The 19,223-nt window shown below is 39.0% G+C and overlaps 1 protein-coding gene across 1 annotated transcript in view; it reads left to right on the top strand.

The window, feature by feature from the left end:
- ERC2 (ELKS/RAB6-interacting/CAST family member 2) overlaps positions 1–19,223 on the top strand; it is a 548,821-nt gene that overhangs the window by 278,649 nt on the left and 250,949 nt on the right. The window contains exons 10-11 of the mRNA XM_081935890.1: positions 643–783; positions 17,526–17,719. Coding sequence (XP_081792016.1) covers positions 643–783; positions 17,526–17,719 — 335 coding nt within the window. The remainder of the gene's footprint in view (positions 1–642; positions 784–17,525; positions 17,720–19,223) is intronic.

The raw sequence follows: 19,223 nt of genomic DNA, 5'->3' as shown, positions 1-19,223 counted from the left end.
GTTTTTGTTTTTGCTGAAAAACAGAATAAATTACATTTTGGTTTCAAAATTTAGGATGAGGTTGATGAGTGGACATGAAGTATGCATTTTAACACAAACAACTTCCTTTTGCATACCTATTTTTCCCTTCTCTCCACCATGGTAGGGAACCTTCACTCTTGCAACTTAAATATATTTGGTGAGGGAATACTTAACTGTTATCCTTCGTGAAAAAAAAATTGATTCTAAGGAATCCTAGAATGACATAGCTAGGCATTTGGTTCCACTGCTGTTTTTTGGTCTATTTGAGGGTTAATTAGTTAGGTAGTTCAGAATGGGGCAATGTGGGCAAGGATCATACAGATAGTGTCGAACAAGTCTATATGGTGGCTTCGATTATGGAACTGAAGCTGTATTTCTTTTGTTTGACTAATAAAAAACCAGAGAAGATTATCTATAAGTTCTGCCTCCATGTGAATACATTGTAGGTAGACTTCTTGCTTTCAACCAATAGATTCTGAGGTATTCACACCACTACTCATCAGAAAACTATAGCTCTCACAGTCCAAATCTACCACGACAGGTTTACTAGCAATTGCAATCAATTTAGTATCTTCTGGTAATCCCCACTTTCAATTTTTCTCCCGTAACTTTTTTTTCTAGTCTAGCTTAATTGACCTCAAAGAACATGCATCATCATTGGCTTCAGCAGGTCTGAAAAGAGACTCCAAATTAAAGGCTTTAGAAATAGCCATAGAGCAAAAGAAGGAAGAGTGTAGTAAGCTAGAAGCACAACTGCAAAAGGTAAGCATGATGGAATATTAGCGATTCTTACTCTAGTTCCATGTTGGCATTTTTTGTAGTGAGAAATGTTAGTTTCTGTTAGTTTAAAGCTCAAAATATTAATGATTTGAAACGTTGACATGATGCTTTATCAATTTTTACACTTAAAAGTCTTTTTTGTTAGTTAAACTGTTTGCATCTCATGTATTGTTATCAAAGGATTGTTATAAGCTTAAAGTTGGGGAATGTTTTTTTTTTTATTAGTAGTGCTTTAGATTTGTTCATAAGGGAAAAACTATTGATATATAATTGAATATTGGATGTTGTCTAGCACATCTAATAACATTTGAACTAATAATTATTAAAATAATTTTTAGAATTATATTAATACATTTAGTATCATAGTTTACTTATCCACATGTCAGTTGCTATTATATGTAGTCTTTGTTGAAAGACAAACTCATGGCATATTTCTTGATTTAAGTATCATGTTTGCCTTTCACAATTTGTAAATAGCCATGTTGCCAATGAATTAATCAGGGTAGAAGGCTTTAACTGAAGAGGGAGAATTTAATGTTTAAATTTGGCTGTTTCCTGGCTTCCATGATACCCTGGAAAGAAATATATAATGTGAGTAATCATTAAAAACAAGGATACTGTTTAAGATTTTATGCACATTGTACATGGTATCTGGGTAACCTACAAAGTAAAAGAATATTCTACTCCTTATACTGCAGTTGATGCTTTGCAGTTCAAGATAGCATACCAAAAACAAAGTATAGCAATACATCTAATCACTGTCAGCCAATTAAACTTTGATATGAAGTCATCTGGTAAGCTCAATATAGCACAAAATGCATCTAGTGCACCACTATAGATTTGATATCCATAGCATATTTGGGCCATTAACGCTATATTTAAATTATGTGTGGCAGTTGTTCTTTCTTAGAAATTTGCATGTTACTGCAGTCACGCAAGGCCTCCAGAACAATTCTTGCTAGATTATACCATGCTAGCTCTGAGAAATGAAATATCAAACATTTTGGTTGATTTAGTTTGCAGCAGCATCATTTTTCTGCAGAACTTTAACCTAGAGACAGATCAGGGGTTTGTTTTGTTTTTTGAAGTTTTTTTCCTCCAGATTTTTTTTTTCTGAATGAAAAGAGAAGGCTTAAGAACGCCCCCCCCCTCCACATCATCATGTTATTTACATCTTAAGGCTAATTGTTTTAAGGAAAACATAGGTTGTGAATAATCAACAAATGATAATTTCTGATTTATATTTTATTTGGTGACATTAAATTCAAGTAATCCTTTAGAAGAAAATGGTTATCTGAAATCTTGAAATGAAGGCATTTCAGTTTTAAGAAAATCACTGATTTGGGGGACATTTGGTTTCTAATGATGATGTCAACAGCCAAAATGTTTAATTCCTAACATACTGTATATCCCTTTTAAAAAATTCTCTTAGAGCAATGAAAACTGATGGGTCTAGAAATTAAAGGTATGAGGAAGCTAAACTGTTGCTTATCTGCTGTAAAAGGAGAAATTATTATTATAAGAAATAAAAAATGAAACTCTTTCTGGAGTTAGTTTAAAGTGAAGAAATGTATCTCTCTCTCTCTCTCTCTCTCTCTCTCTCTCTCTCTCTCTCACACACACACACACACACACACACACTCACACACACTCACACACACTCACACACATCTGCTAGTTCCATATTTTTATGTTGGGAAACCAGGAATAGATCAAATGGAACCTAAATTAATTTTAGGATAACATTATGAAAGCAAGACCCACCAAATTCTGAGGCTTTACCTTTCCTGTTTGAAGCATGGATCTAAAAGATGAAGTGGAAATCCTGAGGAATGTTTCTAATGTAAAGTTAGTTACTGGAAAAATAATTTAGGTGACAGAGCTGTCTGAGATGACACAATTAAAGCCTTACCTGTAACATGCACAAAAAGGGGCATGACGTTCATGGCTTCCATCTTGACTTTTTTGACCCTCCTTGGATCCTTGTACTGGGCTGTGGTACCATACCTGTGAAAGCACTGTTGATACATGCATACAAGCTTATGACAAAAAAAAATAACTTGTTGATGTTTATTTCAGAAGATGTCTCTGTTTCCAATGTTATATCACTGCCTTTCTATTTATCAGCTATAATTTTCCATCACTTCTTAGATGTGGCCACTACTAATTTAGCCATACAATATTCTATATTCAAATAAAATGGAAATTAAGTTTTATCTTAATATGAAAAGAAAGCTCTACATTTACCAATAAAGTCTAATTAATCTTTCTTATTACCATCTTTGAACCTTTGATGATAAATTGCAGCCTTGGCCAAAAACACTTCTAATGATTCATTGCTAGAAACCAGCACTTAATGTATCATCAGCAGTGGACAGCTTTTGTATTTCATGGATTATTTCATTTGAGAAAGGGAAAGTAACACAGTCCTTGGATTTTGTACTCTAGCCATTCTTTTCTATGAGCCAAAATCAACACTTATTTTTCCCTAGAGCTTCTCACATTCAGTAAGGAATGCTTAGAAACTTAAATTTTCTTCTTGTTTTTTAAATTCCAAGTTCTTCTGTGCAAATATGCCAGTTTTGCTAAGCTAATACTGTTTTCCTGGATCTTTCCTTCTTTTCCTGTCTGTGCTTCATTCTTCCCACCTTTGCAATGTAGCAAGCTGAACAATTGTTCAATCAGATGTACAATCCCGTAAGTCCTTTCAGAAAGTCTCCACTGTAACATATGAAAGCATGAGGATCTATTTTACCCATCATGATGTTCTATTCTTCCTCTGTAGCGCTTTGCCGAACCTATGATGGCTTCATTTGCATTGTATAACATTAAGTGGGCTCTGTGGACTTTAAGGCCAATATTCTTTTTTTTTTAATGGTATTCATTAAAAATTGGACAAATAAACCTTGCACTCAAATTTTGTATTGCCTTCAGGTCCTCAACTGCTTAATTGTAAAAAAGCATGAAAATATCAAGCTTTATTGTTATTTTACTGCTATGCTTATGGCATACTTTATTAGATCCTTCAAATTAAATGTAAGCTTTGGGAAGTTATTCACCGTTTCTCAAAAATGTTAATAAATGATGTTATCCTGGAGCAAATGATATAGTATAACATGGTTAGTAGATAGTTGAGTTTTAAATATAAATAAAATCAATGTCCAGCATGGGTAATATAATTCAATTCAATCATTTGACCATAGTTACATACCCATGGCAAAGTCTGTAATTACAAAGATATTAAAAATGGATTACAAATATGATATAAGAATAAACAAGCAGGTATATACAATCAAATGGTATTGGTAATTCAAGACATCTCTCAGGCCATTATATGTTGCTTATACTTTGTAGGAGGAAAATCTTGTTAGTTTATGATAGCCCCAAACCAGGAGGAGTCTGATAGCAACTTTTCTGGCTACAGAAATTATTAAAAGCCATCAATTCATGCAAACTGATGCCTTTTAATAAAATCTGTTAGTTAAAAAAAAAGGTGCTACTAGATTTCCCCCTGATTTATGGCAGAAGATAGAAATGTATTGTTTTTCTAATAACTTTGCTTTTATTTGAGTTAAATACCTTTGCTTGCAAGAATAGAGTTGCAAAATGTACATGTGCATCTCTATAAAAAAATACATAAGGAAAGGGATAGTGATTGGATCTATTCCACATGAGCAGGTGTGTTTTTCACATGGTCCCTGTCTGAAAGAGCTCTCATTACTGCAGGTAGCACAATGTTTCTTCAGAACCTTGCAATCTTTCAGAACTCTTTTAAGACACAAGTGTAAGCATGCCACCAAGGCTTTTGCTGAAGTGCACATAGCTGAGAGAATGAAATAACCAGGGGCTATTTCAACCAAAGAAATGCCATCTTGTTTCCTTTTAAACACTTAAGTGTTCCATTTATGTATTCAGCAGCTTAAAAAAAACTACCAATGAACTGTCTGGCTTTTTAAGCCTTATTAATGTGATAGATGTCAGGAGAGTCCATGATAGTTGGCCATGACTAACTTACTACGGCCAGCGAGTTGTCCCACAGAGAGCCAACTTGCTGTGGGACAACACAACACAGCCAGCTAGTTGCAGGACAACTCACCGTGGGACAAGAATTACATTAATGTCAAAGAAATAGATCAAATAGATGGAATAGCATCATTAAATGCAAAAGGAGAGACAGAATAAATGTGAATGGCAAAAATTAAAACCATTTTTATTTATTTTAAATAATTAAATAGAATTGTTAAGTTGTCCTACAGCAAGTTGGCCGTGGTGAGTTGGCCACAGCAAGTTGGCTGTGGCAATTTGCCCCATTCCGATGTTTGGGAAGCATCCGTCCTGGCAGGGAGGAAGGATCAAGCACAGGGCTAATTTGGAGTCACTGTGCAACCACAAAAGGCTAGGGCCAATCCCCTCTAATTTTCGGGGAAACTAATCTAACTATTCCCAGCAATGGGCTTCCAGATTGGGGAGATTCTTGTATTATAAGCAGCACAAAATAAAGTAGTTAGCTTGAACTCTCTGTGTGTGGGTCTTGTTATTTGTGCCTAACACATTGCATAGATTGCAATGTGGATAAGAGGAGATCATATATCATAAATCAATCAGCATTCCAAATCCGAAAATCATTTTTGAGGAAAAGTGTGTTTATGTTACATATATTCATGAAAGCTATTTCCCTACATGCATTAATAGAGTTATATTACTAATGATAGAACATCGTGTTATAGTCTCCTATTTTATAAAATTATGTTTTTTAAAGAATTGTACTTCCTGTTGGACATGTCTCTAAACAAGCTATGTGTAACATACAGAAGTATTATACTCCCTCTTAACACAGGAACAAATTTTACTGTTGTAATAAAAACATTGAATGAATAAATAAGAGGTTCTTGCAAATGTTCACTTATTCAAATCTACCCTGTAATTATATTAAGTATTGGGTAGGATTAAGTTCATACAAAACCTGGAATTATTTTTATTATTCTCTGCTGATTGGGTGGGTCAGCTGTTTTTAGTCACTTCAAGTATTCCAGGCTTAAGCTGGAGATAAATTATCAATGAAGTATGATTTTTTCCCCCAACAGAAAGCTGATTTTTAACAAGATAAACTTTGATGAATGGCAAATGGATGTGGTTGCCTCCAAAAGATAGAAATGTGGTCATTTTTTATCTAGGACTAATATCTGAACTGGGATGTTTGTAAACTACAGAGTAAAGAGGGCTTAAAATTACTCCTCCTCTGAAGCATTCTGAGGCCCATTTCATTTAAATAAGATTTCCATAATCTTATCTAAAATATGAAATCTATCTGAAGCCACTATGAAAATGAATACACATGACTCCAGTATAGAAAGGCTTGTTATATGGCCTATAGAAAGGCATTCAGCACGGTTCGGACTGCCTACATACTATTTCTGACAAAGAATCTTAGTGTGATTCGGGGCATAAATACATAAATATCCCCTTAAGAATCTGAAAGATAGTGTGAACTGCAAACGTTACCTTTAGAGATACTATGAGTAGTGGGTGACATAAAAGTTGCTCCTAGTGGAACATATTTTGGAAACTGTTCATAGTTTCCACAGTTCTTCGCCTCCTTTTTTTGGGGGGGGGGGGGCTTAAATCCTTCCAAAAATACTACACAGATTTAAATTCAATTATGCTGGCTTAGTATCACTATAAAACAGGGTCAATGTGACACAGACATAGAGAGGCCATCCTGGCTGAGAGGCCGCATGCCACTATTTGATTATCTGAGCGTAAAACCAGAACGTGACATTTTTCACTAGCAGTTCTATGGCTAAAATAAAACATAGTTTGGGTCAGGAAGCTGCCGCTGCAAAAGGTGAGCAATGAGATAACATATCTAATACATTGTTTTTAGACAAGCTCTTATCAGGATATTCTCCTTAACCTATTTATAAAATTGCAACTCATCAGATTTGCACAAGGAATTACAATGTACTGTTTTGAAATGATATAATCCAGGAAGTCATCAAGATCAACATCCTACCTCAAGGCAAAGTAATTTTATTTAAAATGGAGATTTTTTTCCCAGAGCATTATGCTGTCTTTCCAATAATTTCTTAACCAGTGATTTGAAACATCAGTTGCACAGTGAGATTCTGTTTAACTATTCTGGAAACCTTGTACATGAACTGTTGCAAGGTGGTTTATAGGGGATTGTCTCCTATATTACTGAGCAATTGCTCTTGGCCCAGAATGTAGTAGTGTGAACAGTTATGTACAGGTTTCATAATAACCATATGACAGGTATGTCAAACCTAAGGCCCCATGGGCTGGATCTGGCCTGCCGGGTGCTTCGATCTGACCTGCAGGGCCACTCTGGAAACAGCAAAGGAGTGGCTTGAGGTGCCTCTGCCAGTGAAAACAGAGGTCGCAAGGGCCGTGTGCATCCCTCCCGAGCTTCGTTTTTGCTGGCAGAGGTTGCAGGATACCATCACAGCCAAAAATGGAGCTTGGGAGACTGTTTTTGCTGGCAGAGTACTCAGGCCGCCACAGGCACCCCCGACACTAGTGACGTCGAGCTGGCCATGTCCAATCTTGCCCCCTGAGATCAAACACAACCCTGATGCAACCCTCAATGTAATTGAGTGTGATCCCCCTGTCATATAACATCTGTGATCTACAAGTTGCACTGCTTAACAGCAGGGGTTGTTGTTCTTAATAATAACAGCAGACTTCTTTATGGAATTGAAGTTTCTGGTTATAAAGCCAGATAATATCATGCCTAGATGTCAAAGGAACTGTGTCTCCCATGGTTTCTGACCATCCTGCATGATCAGGCAAAGTTTTCCAGTTTCCATCAATTAAACAATATCTTTTAATAAGACCCACAAAGAATGTCTTCTATATCATAGCATCTACCCTCTGGAACGACATTTCCTCAGAGATTTCAATTGTGAGCGGGCCCGAGTTGATTGCAGTTGGACAGTGTCTTTAAGCTGAATAAGTACAATATGTTACACTGCTCCTTTGCATTGTAATTGAGCCTTTAAAAACCTGCATCTTTCCTCAGGCATTGGGCTAGTTATTACGCCCCTTTGGATTGTGTGTTGTGTGAGAAGGATGGATTTTATTATTGCTTGTGGTCAACTATTATTCTCTTTTATTGTTGTGATGCTTCTTGTCTTTTAATAAACAAACAAGCTAATTTCCTGAAAGATGACATTTGGAGGCACTTGAAAATATTAAAGAACATATTGGCTTTGGTGGATTTATAATAAGCATTTATCTTTCTTTGAAAAATAATAAAAGGAGAATTCATTCTATATATGTATTCTATGCCCTGGAAGACATCTTTAGATCATTGGTTATGTTGGTGGATATGAGCACTACAAAGTCAGGATCTGTGCTTTTGTGTGCCCGATATCTCTCTCATACTTCCTTTGCTTTCCAAGCTTCAGTTGGTTCAAAATGCAGTGGGCGGCATGATTGTGTGCCAGTGTAGCTGTGCACATGTGTCATCTCTCCTGCAGGGGGCTGCATTAGCTGCTAGTTTGCTTCCAGATCCAATTCAAGGTGCTGCTTCTCCCTTCAAAGTCCTACATGGCTTGGGACCAGGTTATGTGAATATCTGGTAAGTCAGGTAGATGTGATGAGAAAAGGATGTGATGTGGTGTGATGTCCTTTTCTCATCACATCTATCTGATCCACCGTAGCAGGGAGACAGGGAATGCTATTGGTCCTCCCTTTTAAGGAGGGTTAAGATCAATCTAGTGGGATCACGAAGAAGGGTGAATGGAACTTCATCCTATTCTGTGTATTCTTCAATCCTGATGGTATTTTCTACTATTTGAATCCCATTGCCTCAGTCTTTTTTCTTGTCAAAGGAACTCCATTAAAGAAAACAAGATAGCATAGTTACATAATGCTTTTCAGTTGATGGTACTTGTTTTTGTGAAAACACATCATATAAAAAATAGCCATTCCCTCATCTAGTAACCTAATTTGGTTATAGTTTCTGTCTTAAATAGTTTGTGAATTATAATGTTATGCTAAAAGATCATATTTTTGAATCTTTCGGTTTGTCCTGAGGTTATCTGTATTTTGTAGAGAATGTTTTTGTTTTCTGCATTAAAGGAACACTATCCATTGGATTCTGTTTATCTAAATGTTTGCAGAAACAATGGCAAACAGCAAACAATCTTTAAAGTTAGTTTAGAAGACAGTTCTCAATTATAGCGTCCAATCAATCCCAGATATTAACTAATCACTGGAATTGAGCCATCTCTGATGGCATGGTGTTATTAAATCCAATTTGAAGGATCTAAGGTATTTTCTTGCATGCATCTTTTTGCTGTCTCATTTATTAATCATACTCATATTTTGGCTCTTCTAAATAAACATGTATTGCTCTTCTTATGCTTATATACCAATGTTGGAAGAATAAATGATGCATATAACATGATAATAAATAATGTACACCTTTTCACTTTTTTACACTCATTATGATAAAGTAATATTTCTGTGTATAATAATTGGAATAACAAGTAAAAATAATGCAAGGCTGGTTTTCTTCATAAAACTTGATTAGGTTTCTTTCCCCTTCCTCCTAAATTCAGCCCCTTCTCTCTCTCTGTGGGGATGCAGAAGCATGAAAACTAGTTGACACTTCATAAACTGTCACACGGATATTCCACACAATAGAAGTCTCATGCTCTAGCAGTTTTTAAAAGTTAATTTATAATTCATTCAGTTTTCTATAAATATTTGGAGACAATCAAATTGCATGAGTGTAATTATGATTGTATAAAATAATGGATGGATCTCCTTTTCTTTAAGCTTATCCTGGATATGATCCCAAAACAACTAAACTATGTTGCTGCTGCAATCCATCAAGACTAGCAGAGACAGTTGACCTAAAATATACCCTAAGTGTTTCTTGGCCTTGAAGACCTGCAAGGCTGAAGCAACTATGTATCTTCCCCTGAGTATGCTTTGATAGAGCAGTTGTATAGTTCTTTGGGCTTACTCATTGAACCACAGATGTATACAGTATCTGGTTGCCTGCTCTTAAGCAGAAAAAAAATGAAGGGGTCTTTAATATAGCCCTACTAAATGTGAACTACATAATTGGTGGACATCAACATTACATTTTCCAAACTGAAATGTTCATAGGAATATAGAATGGGAAGAAAATTGGAAGGAGCATTGGACATCTTGTAGTCCTTGCTCAATATAGAGATATGTTAATCCTTAACTTTGTCTACTGAATGCATTATTAAACAATAAAGACCAGTAGATAGAAATTGAATAAACAATATGAAGAGGTCTTCAGGTAGCTTCTTTATCCTTTTGATGGCCTTTGAAAATGAATGAGTGGATAATAAAGGATGAAAAGGATAAAAAAAGAGGAAAGTTCTGATCTCCTCTCTTGTAATTTCCAAGCAACCTAATATGAGATGACTGTTTATAGTTACTAGTATGATCCCTATCTTTAATACAGTGTAGTATTTTTTTAGAATTGCAGAAAATATATTTTAATGCCATGAAGCTGAATGGAACATAAGAAACAAATTTCTGAGAGCAGAGTTAATATACATATTGCTACCCTAACCATAGCCTAACCGGAGTGTATATCTTAAGTCACTTTTCCAGGTGACTTGCTCAGTATGAACATTCTAGTTCTGCATGATAGATATTGCAGTACATTCAGAATTAGGCCATCCCATGCTACTCTTTCTGGTCTTTTCAGTATAAAGCACTGATATCAATAGCATATACATGAGATGTGCAGTATGTGGACCCTAGAATGTGAACCAGTCCCTACATGCAACTAATTAATGTACAAAACCCACACAAAGAGCTCAACACATTTTGCATAGCAGAGCCCTCCCGCCCCACACTAGGAATGTCCATAAAGGAGGGAAATAAAAAAGTCAACATGGTGATCAGAATTACAGGTACTTCTTGGTTAATGACAGTAATTGGTTAATGGGAATTCTTTTGCTAAGTGACATGGCTACATCATGTGATCACCATTTGCAACCCGCTGTGAGCTTCTCCATTGACTTTGCTTGTTGGAAGCTGGTGGGAAATGCCAATCACATGAATGAAGGATGCTGCAACTGTCATAATTGTGAGGCAATTGTCAAGCACCTGAAGCATGATCATGTAACTGTAGTTACCGCACCTCTGAGGACCTGTGTAAATTCCCTTGTTTAACGCTGTCCTAACTTCGAACAGCTGCTAAATGAATGGTCATTAACCAAGGACTACTTGTATGTAATCAAAGCCATGTTCTGATTTAGCAATAGCAATAGCAGTTAGACTTATTGTATATACCACTTCACAGTGCTTTTACAGCCCTCTCTAAGTGGTTTACAGACTCAGCATATTGCCCCCAACAATCCTGGTTCTCATTTTACAAACCTCAGAAAGAAGGAAGGCTGAGTTAACCTTGAGCTGGTGGTATTTGAACTGCAAACTGCTGGCAATCAGCAGTCAGCAGAAGTAGCCTGCGAGGACAGGATAAGATCCCAAGGTCGGTTGGGAGACCGTGGCTGTTGGTTACGTCCGGTCGCTTGTACCAACCCCTGCAGTCTAGGTGGACAGGTGCTACAGAGCCAGGGCCTGCGGCTGATGCTTTGCAACGCAAGGTCTGTTACCAACAAGGCCCCCCTCATTAATGAGTTGATCTCAGAGGGGGAGCTAGACCTTGCTGGGATAACAGAGACCTGGTTGGGCCACGAGGGTGGTTTACCCCTCGTGGAAATGTGCCCACCAGGTTTCCGGGCATTCCATCAGCCCCGGGCCCTGGGTAAGGGTGGTGGGGTGGCGGTGGTTATTCGGGAATGTTTAGAGCCGAGGGAGTTCACTGTCCCTCAGATACCCGGGTGTGAGTCCCTTGGTGTGAACTGGGGCCCAGGGAGGCAGTGGGGCTTGCTGATTGTATACTTGGCTCCTCGCTATGCATCAGCAGCCCTGCCCGAGCTCCTCGAGCTAATCTCAACGACGGCAATTGAGACTCCCAGACTTCTGGTCATGGGGGACTTCAACTTGCCGTCAACGGGAGCGGCTTCTGAGGTGGCTCGGGAGTTCATGGCTTCCATGATGGCCATGGACCTGACCCAATTAGTGCAGGGCCCCACTCACGAAGGGGGCCACACACTGGACCTCATTTTTGTATCTGAACAGTGGACGAGTGATCTGGGAATAGGGGATTTAGTCATCACGCCCCTGTCATGGTCAGACCACTCATCCCTCCGGCTGGACTTCCCTGGCGCTATCCCCCACCGCGAGGAGGCGGAACCAGACTCTATAAACTGGTACCGCCCCAGGCACCTGATGGAATCGGATAGATTCCAGACGGAGCTTGGGCCAATACCTGTAGCCTTGTCCCGCGCCTGCTCCGAGGACCTAGTGACTGCCTGGAATAGGGCGACGACTGGGGCCTTGGACCGGGTTGCGCCTTTGCAACCTCTCCTGCGGCATCGACCCACCCGGGCTCCTTGGTTTACTGAGGAGCTTAGGGTGATGAAGCGCCACAGGAGATGTCTAGAGAGCAGGTGGAGGTCCTCACGCTCCGAATCTGACCGAACACAGGTAAGAGCCTATTTGCGGACTTACCTTGTGGCAATAAGAGCGGCCAAACGTAGACATTGTGCTGCCCTTATTGGGTCCGCGGATAACCGCCCTGCCGCCCTGTTTCGGGTGACCCGCTCCCTTTTATCTCAGGGGGCGCGGGAGACACCCTTACAGGGTAGAGCAGAGGAATTTGGGGAATATCTTCAGGACAAAATCGATCAGATCCGGAGCGGGTGGACCTCCGTCAGTGGACCAGACGAGCCGCCAACAGCGAGTCTTGAGAGACCATTCTGGGAGGAGTTTGACTCTGTTGCCCCCGAGGATTTGGACAGGTTGCGTGGACGGCTGCGACCCACCACATGTTTAATGGACCCATGCCCCTCCTGGCTGGTACTGGCAGCCTGGGAGGTGACACGAGGCTGGCTCCTGGGCCTGGTGAACGCCTCACTGGGTGAGGGATACTTACCAACCGCCTTGAAAGAGGCGGTGGTGAGACCCTTGCTCAAGAGACCTTCGCTCGACCCAATGGAACTAGCTAATTATCGTCCAGTCTCCAACCTCCCCTTCTTGGCGAAGGTTGTGGAGAATGTGGTGGCGCAGCAATTTCCACGACACCTGGACGAATCCGACTATCTAGACCCACGCCAGTCCGGCTTCCGACCCGGGCACAGCACTGAGACAGCCTTGGTCGCGTTGGTTGATGATCTCTGGAGGGCCAGAGATAGGGGTTGTTCCTCTATCCTGGTCCTATTAGACCTCTCGGCGGCTTTTGATACCATCGACCATGGTATCCTATTGCGCCGGTTGGAGGGGATGGGAGTCGGAGGCACCGTTTTGCGGTGGTTCGGCTCCTACCTCTCCGACCGGAAGCAATGTGTGTTGACAGGGGGGCAGAGGTCGTCCCTGAGGCCACTCACTTGTGGGGTGCCACAGGGTTCGGTCCTCTCGCCTCTCCTGTTCAATGCATATGTGAAGCCGCTGGGCGAGATCATCCGTGGTTTTGGGGTTGAGTACCACCTGTACGCTGATGATACTCAGCTGTACATTTCAACCCCAAACCACCCCAACGAGGCTGTCGAAGTGATGTCCCGGTGTTTGGAAGCCGTCGGGGTCTGGATGGGGGACAACAGACTCAAACTCAACCCCTCCAAGACTGAGTGGCTGTGGGTACCGGCACCTCGGTTCAGCCAGCTGACTCCATCGCTGGCAATAGGGGGCGAACAACTGTCCCCTGTGGAGCGGGCGCACAATTTGGGTGTCCTCCTTGATGCCCGGCTGTCAATGGAGGACCATGTGGCAGCCGTGGCAAGGGGGGCATTCCACCAGGTTCGCCTGGTGCGCCAATTGCGCCCCCTACTGGACCGGAGTGCCCTGCGCAGGGTCACTCATGCACTGGTGACGTCTCGCCTGGACTACTGCAATGCCCTCTACATGGGGCTTCCCTTGGGACGCATCCAGAGACTGCAGCTAGTTCAGAACGCAGCCGCACGGGTTATTATGGGGAGTACACGTTACTCCCACGTAACACCTCTCCTGCGCGAGCTGCACTGGCTACCTGTGGCCTTTCGGGTGCGTTTCAAGGTATTGATCACCATCTTTAAAGCGCTCCATGGCATAGGACCTAGTTATCTGCAGGATCGCATCCTACCACACACGTCCCTGCGACCTAACCGCTCACACAGGGAGGGGCTCCTCCTGGTGCCGTCCGCTAGGCAATGCCAGCGGGCGACACCTAGGAGTAGGTCCTTCTCTGTGATGGGCCCAACCCTCTGGAATGACCTCTCCCCTGACATTCGAACTACCACCGACCTCCGCTCCTTCCGTCAAAAGTTAAAGACTCACCTATTTCAATCAGCTGGCCTGGCACTTTCTTAGTTTTACCTCCCGGGGATTTATTTTAATTGGGTTTGGGGTTTTAATTGGGATGTTTTTAGGGTTTTAGAATAATTTATTTCTTGTACAGTCTATCTCCCCCTCCAAATGTATTTTAAATGTATTTCATTGTTATGACTGTATTTTATTTGCATTGACTGTACACCGCCCCGAGTCCCTTGTTGGGAGAGGGGGCGGTCTAAAAATCTAAGAAATAAATAAAATAATAAATAAGCCTGCAATATTGCACTCTAACTACTGTGCCACCATGGCTCTTTAGCCACCATCTTGATGTTTTGACTGTTCTTTACAGATAATTCTGATCACATTTATATTTTACTGTAGGTCCATCAGTTCTCAATTCAAAAGGATTATTCTGAACCTTTTGAAATTGGTGTAGATGCAGATTTGACATCTAAAGGTAACCGAGGCAGATGGCCTCAGTTGATTGCTGGAAATAGGAAAGACAGAGTATTGTGATGTTGTTATACTGGATGCCTTGGCATATCATTATACTTTATGACATTAACTATAATTGGGGTAGTGTTGAGCTTTAAGATTCAGTGACCTTGGTCTAGATAGCCGATTGCAGACCACAGTGCCTCTGAAACCGACAGCCACTGTTGCCAGCAAAACATTGGGAAATCTGTTGCTTAGACCATGGTCACTAAACCCTGAAACTCAACACATACTGGCCATAAAAGCCTATACCAATATATTGACTCTAACTTCTTATTCAGCAACATGGGGAGAGTTAAGTGTTCTCTGTTAGCTGGTTATCTTCTGAATTCAATTCAGGATGCTGTTTACTTGGTTACCTCAGTTGTAATCCTCTCTTAAAGAAGTGATGTATGGTTCTCCAGATATCCCAAGAATTCCCATAGAGATATTAAGAATAATAACCTGTTTTTCTTTTATGAAGCTGACACCTTTTGGGAGGGGGGGGGGTGTCAGCATTTGTCCTGTCTGAAATCCTCCCCACAATCTACAGCATGTTTCCATCTTGTTTCTTTTCAATATTACACTGAATGAATATTTTACTTATGAAAGCCTATTTGAAAAAACCAGACAAACATATTATTCACCAAAATTTCTGGTTCATTCTTCTACTGATTTTTGTTATTCCACATCTATTTGTTATTTGAAATGGACCATATAAGTATTCACATTTTTCCCCTCTAATAAAAAGTAAGTATAGGAAATGGAACAAACATTTGCCCAAACTCTCAACATCTCAGCTATTTAAAAAAAAAAAACCTCTTCAAAATTCTAAAAATAATACTTTTGTCTTATTTGCCAAATGGCAAGAACTTCTTTAAAGGAACAACTATAGCATCAACTCAGCATATATCATAGATATATATTTAATCTCATATCCTCAACATCCTTTGTAGTTATACCCCAAAATCTAGCATGAATTATTAAGGTGCAGAAGTGTCACGATTTATTCACTGTACTCTGAAATAACTTTCAACCAAGTCTTCCAAAATTCTATTTAGCTATTGTTTCACTAAGTACATAGATATATCCCACAAGTCGGATTCTACCATAGCTAATTGATTTGTGTTGTTTTCTAATGTTTACTCTCTTCTGTCCCGTATCCTATAATAGACATAGAATTATTGAATTTTTAATTTTAGGATTTCTAGATAAGATTCAGGGGATGTATTTGCAGCCTTCAGGTTCTAAGGCACTCTCTATTAGACTATCCAAGATGCAATTTCAGAAAAGTCACAATTCACATTTTAATATTAGGGCATACTTATTTTGTATTTGAACACGTTTGCACTGAAATTAATGGAGGTAGCCCACAGGAATACTTGACAACTGTGTATTTTGTAAATGGTCTAAGTTATATTTGATTAATGGAGAAAATTATTCCCTTCATGTTTAATCTTAAGTTTTCAATCACGGCAATTTTTTTGTATTTCTCACTTTTCCATTTAGAAAGTATATTGTATATTAAAACGTTTACATATAGGCAACAAATGTCACACAGCTCAATTTCTTTGTGGATAAATGGTGCACTTATGGTTTGTTTAGAGTTTTAAAATATGTCTATGTAGGAAACTCGCCACTTTTGAAATGTCCTCAGAAGTTCCTGTGAGAATAAGAGATCCACTCAGACTAAACCTGTCTTGATTATCCTCATGCTTGACTAATATGTTACATGCAGATAAACTGCCCTGACCATTAATTCATTAATAACTTGATTTTTGTACATTACTTCATATTTTCCTGAAACTCAAGAGTTGTTCAAAACTGAAAAAAGTCATTGCAAAGCATGTTAACCTTCAAGAAGTAGATACAAAGTGATGCTTTTATCCGAGATGTAAGCTTCGTTTAGCCTGTCACTGTTTTCTTCCTAGTTTATTTTCTGAAGTATTAAATGTGCATGGAGTAATAGAACCAACACCGAGGCTTGTACTGTATCATTAACTAGCAGCAGAATATGCAGTCTTTCAAAGCATCCTTAAACCTTTAAAATGTATTTGTGTACATTGAAAAACTGTTCTCTGAATTGTGTCTTTAATGTGCACTGCAGTTAAACTACTTGTTTTCTCTCTGCCTGCTCTTTGAAGATGCCAATTAGGAATAATGGGAAACAAGGGGTAGGCTAAGCATCGCAGTGCATTCTTGTTTACATCTGTGTGTGATTATTTCAGTGTAATGTTTTAAACCCTTTTGGCCCATTCATGCTCTCAATGACATTAATGAGGTTTTGCCATTAGCTTTAATGGGAACAAGACTGGGCTTTGCACTTTTCTTTTCTGTTGTGTTCATTGCATTCTTTCTTGTTTGTGAACTGACCAACCACTCATGCATGTGTTTGCCAGGTACGTTTATTTGTGCTGTTCCATGAGGGGCTTCTTTCTCCTTATGTTTCAGGTTAAGTATTGGCAGAATGAAATAAAATAAGGGAGGAAAGGGGGATTTGGGGTAAAACTATTGGTTTCAGGCATTCACATCTTGCCTGAAATAAATAACTTACATTAAGTTGTTCAAGATTTGCTTAAAGTAGTTATTAAATCAAACCATATCAGGTGTAGGCTTAAGTTAACTTGTTCAATGTGATTTTTCCAGGAAGAATGTTCTTTCTAGAACTTAGAATTGCGGTCTACTCCTCTCCCTCCCCAAATAATAGGATGTTAAAGGAAAATAATTTTTGCCCAATAGCAAGAAAAGGTCACCAACTCACAGAATACCTAGTAACCCTTTTGTTATAAAGAGCTTAGCGGTAAAGAATAACACTATAAACTAGGGGGGAAGGCTAGTGATTGATTTATTTTTTAATTTAACAGGCTCACGAAGCTGAGGAAGAAGTTCGGAAGAATCCCGAATTTGCTGATCGATTGAAGCAGCTTGACAAAGAGGCTGCCTACTATAGAGAGGAATGTGGCAAAACCCAAGCCGAGGTGGACAGGCTCTTAGAAATCCTCAAAGAAGTAGAGAATGAAAAAAATGACAAAGATAAGAAAATTGCTGAGCTGGAAAGGTACATTTCTTATTGTCTGTGTTTTCTCATAAATACATTCTATATCCCTGCTTGATGAAAAGAAATAGCAAAACGCATTACGGCAGTAGGCAAATGAAATAGACCAGCACCATACGGGATGTGACAGGGTTTTTAGAAAAATATGGTTCTGTGTAAATCGTTTGTCCAAATGCTTTTGAAGATTCAGTACGATAATAAAGTCTCAGCTCCTTTATAGAGAACCAGGGGTCGGTGGGGTGGGGAGACTGCATTAACATTTTTTGTTTTGCAAAATTGAAGAAGAGGGAGAAACAGTATAGTAGGATTAAAAAAATGAAAATAACCTGGACATCAGACTTGGCTGAAAGAAACTGGGATGTAATAAGAATAAAGTAAAACTAAATAAAAAAATAGAAAAATAGAAATGGTACACTAAAAACTTATGAATGTAAATGATTTAGAAGTTAACATTTGTACTTAGAACAAAGTAGTGAAACACTTGATAACTTGAAACATTGTCTTTTGCATCAAAGGATTGTGTTATGATTGTGTCAATGAGGCCATGTTAAATCAACATAATCCACATCTGTGTTAATAAAAGCACACTAGTACACAAATAAAATTAGTGTATAAAAAGTATGATTACAAACATTTATTTATTTGCCTATAATAAACAAATATACACATCTTGCTAGTAATTGTCTTACAACTGATTATTGCCACAGTATTAAAACCTCAACTTTCTAGCATCAAAACTAGATGTTGCAACTAAAACTAGATGTTGCAACTAATCTTGGAAAATAAGGGATGCTCAGCTATAAAAATAAAACCCAAGATTTAGCATAATGTTTTCCAGAATCAATGAATAAAGAGGTTTTTTTTCCATTCCTTTTTACATCCTCCTTTTCTTCCCAGCTTTCCAATTTAATTTTGTTCAATTTCTTCACAGGTGTACAATAAAAACTTAAAAAGAAAACAAAGTAAGAAAGAAATAGAAATGTACACATTACTATGATAAAATGGTCCTTATAAATGGATTTTCTTTTTCTTGTGGTTGATGCACTCTTGGTTACCAGATTAGATCTCTGTATTTTTGAAATTAACCAGATTTACTGTCTCCCATCTTTATACTATTAGTCCTTGATTTATGACCACAATTGAACCCAAAATATCTGTTGCTAAGATATTTGTTAAGTGAGTTTTGCCCCATTTTACAACCTTTCCTGCCACAGTTGTTAAGTAAATCACTGTAGTTGTTAAGTAAGCCACATGGTTATGAAATGAATCTTGCTTCCCCATTGATTTTGCTTGTCAGAAGGTCACAAAAGGTAGATCACATGACCCTGGGATGTTATAAGTATGAGTCAGTTCCAAGCATTTGAATTTTTATCGTGGGGATGCTGCAACAGTTGTAAGTGTGAAAAATGGTCATAACTCACTTTTTTCAGTGCTGTTGCAGCTTGAGTGGTCCCTAACAAACTGTTGTAAGTCAAGGACTACCTGTAGCATCTTCTATTAATAGGCT

The sequence above is a fragment of the Natrix helvetica genome (assembly GCF_964273705.1).
Source record: "Natrix helvetica genome assembly, chromosome: 1".
Lineage (NCBI taxonomy): Eukaryota > Metazoa > Chordata > Lepidosauria > Squamata > Natricidae > Natrix > Natrix helvetica.
The sequence above is the reverse complement of the archived record's forward strand: the minus strand, read 5'-3'. Positions and strand labels throughout refer to the sequence as shown.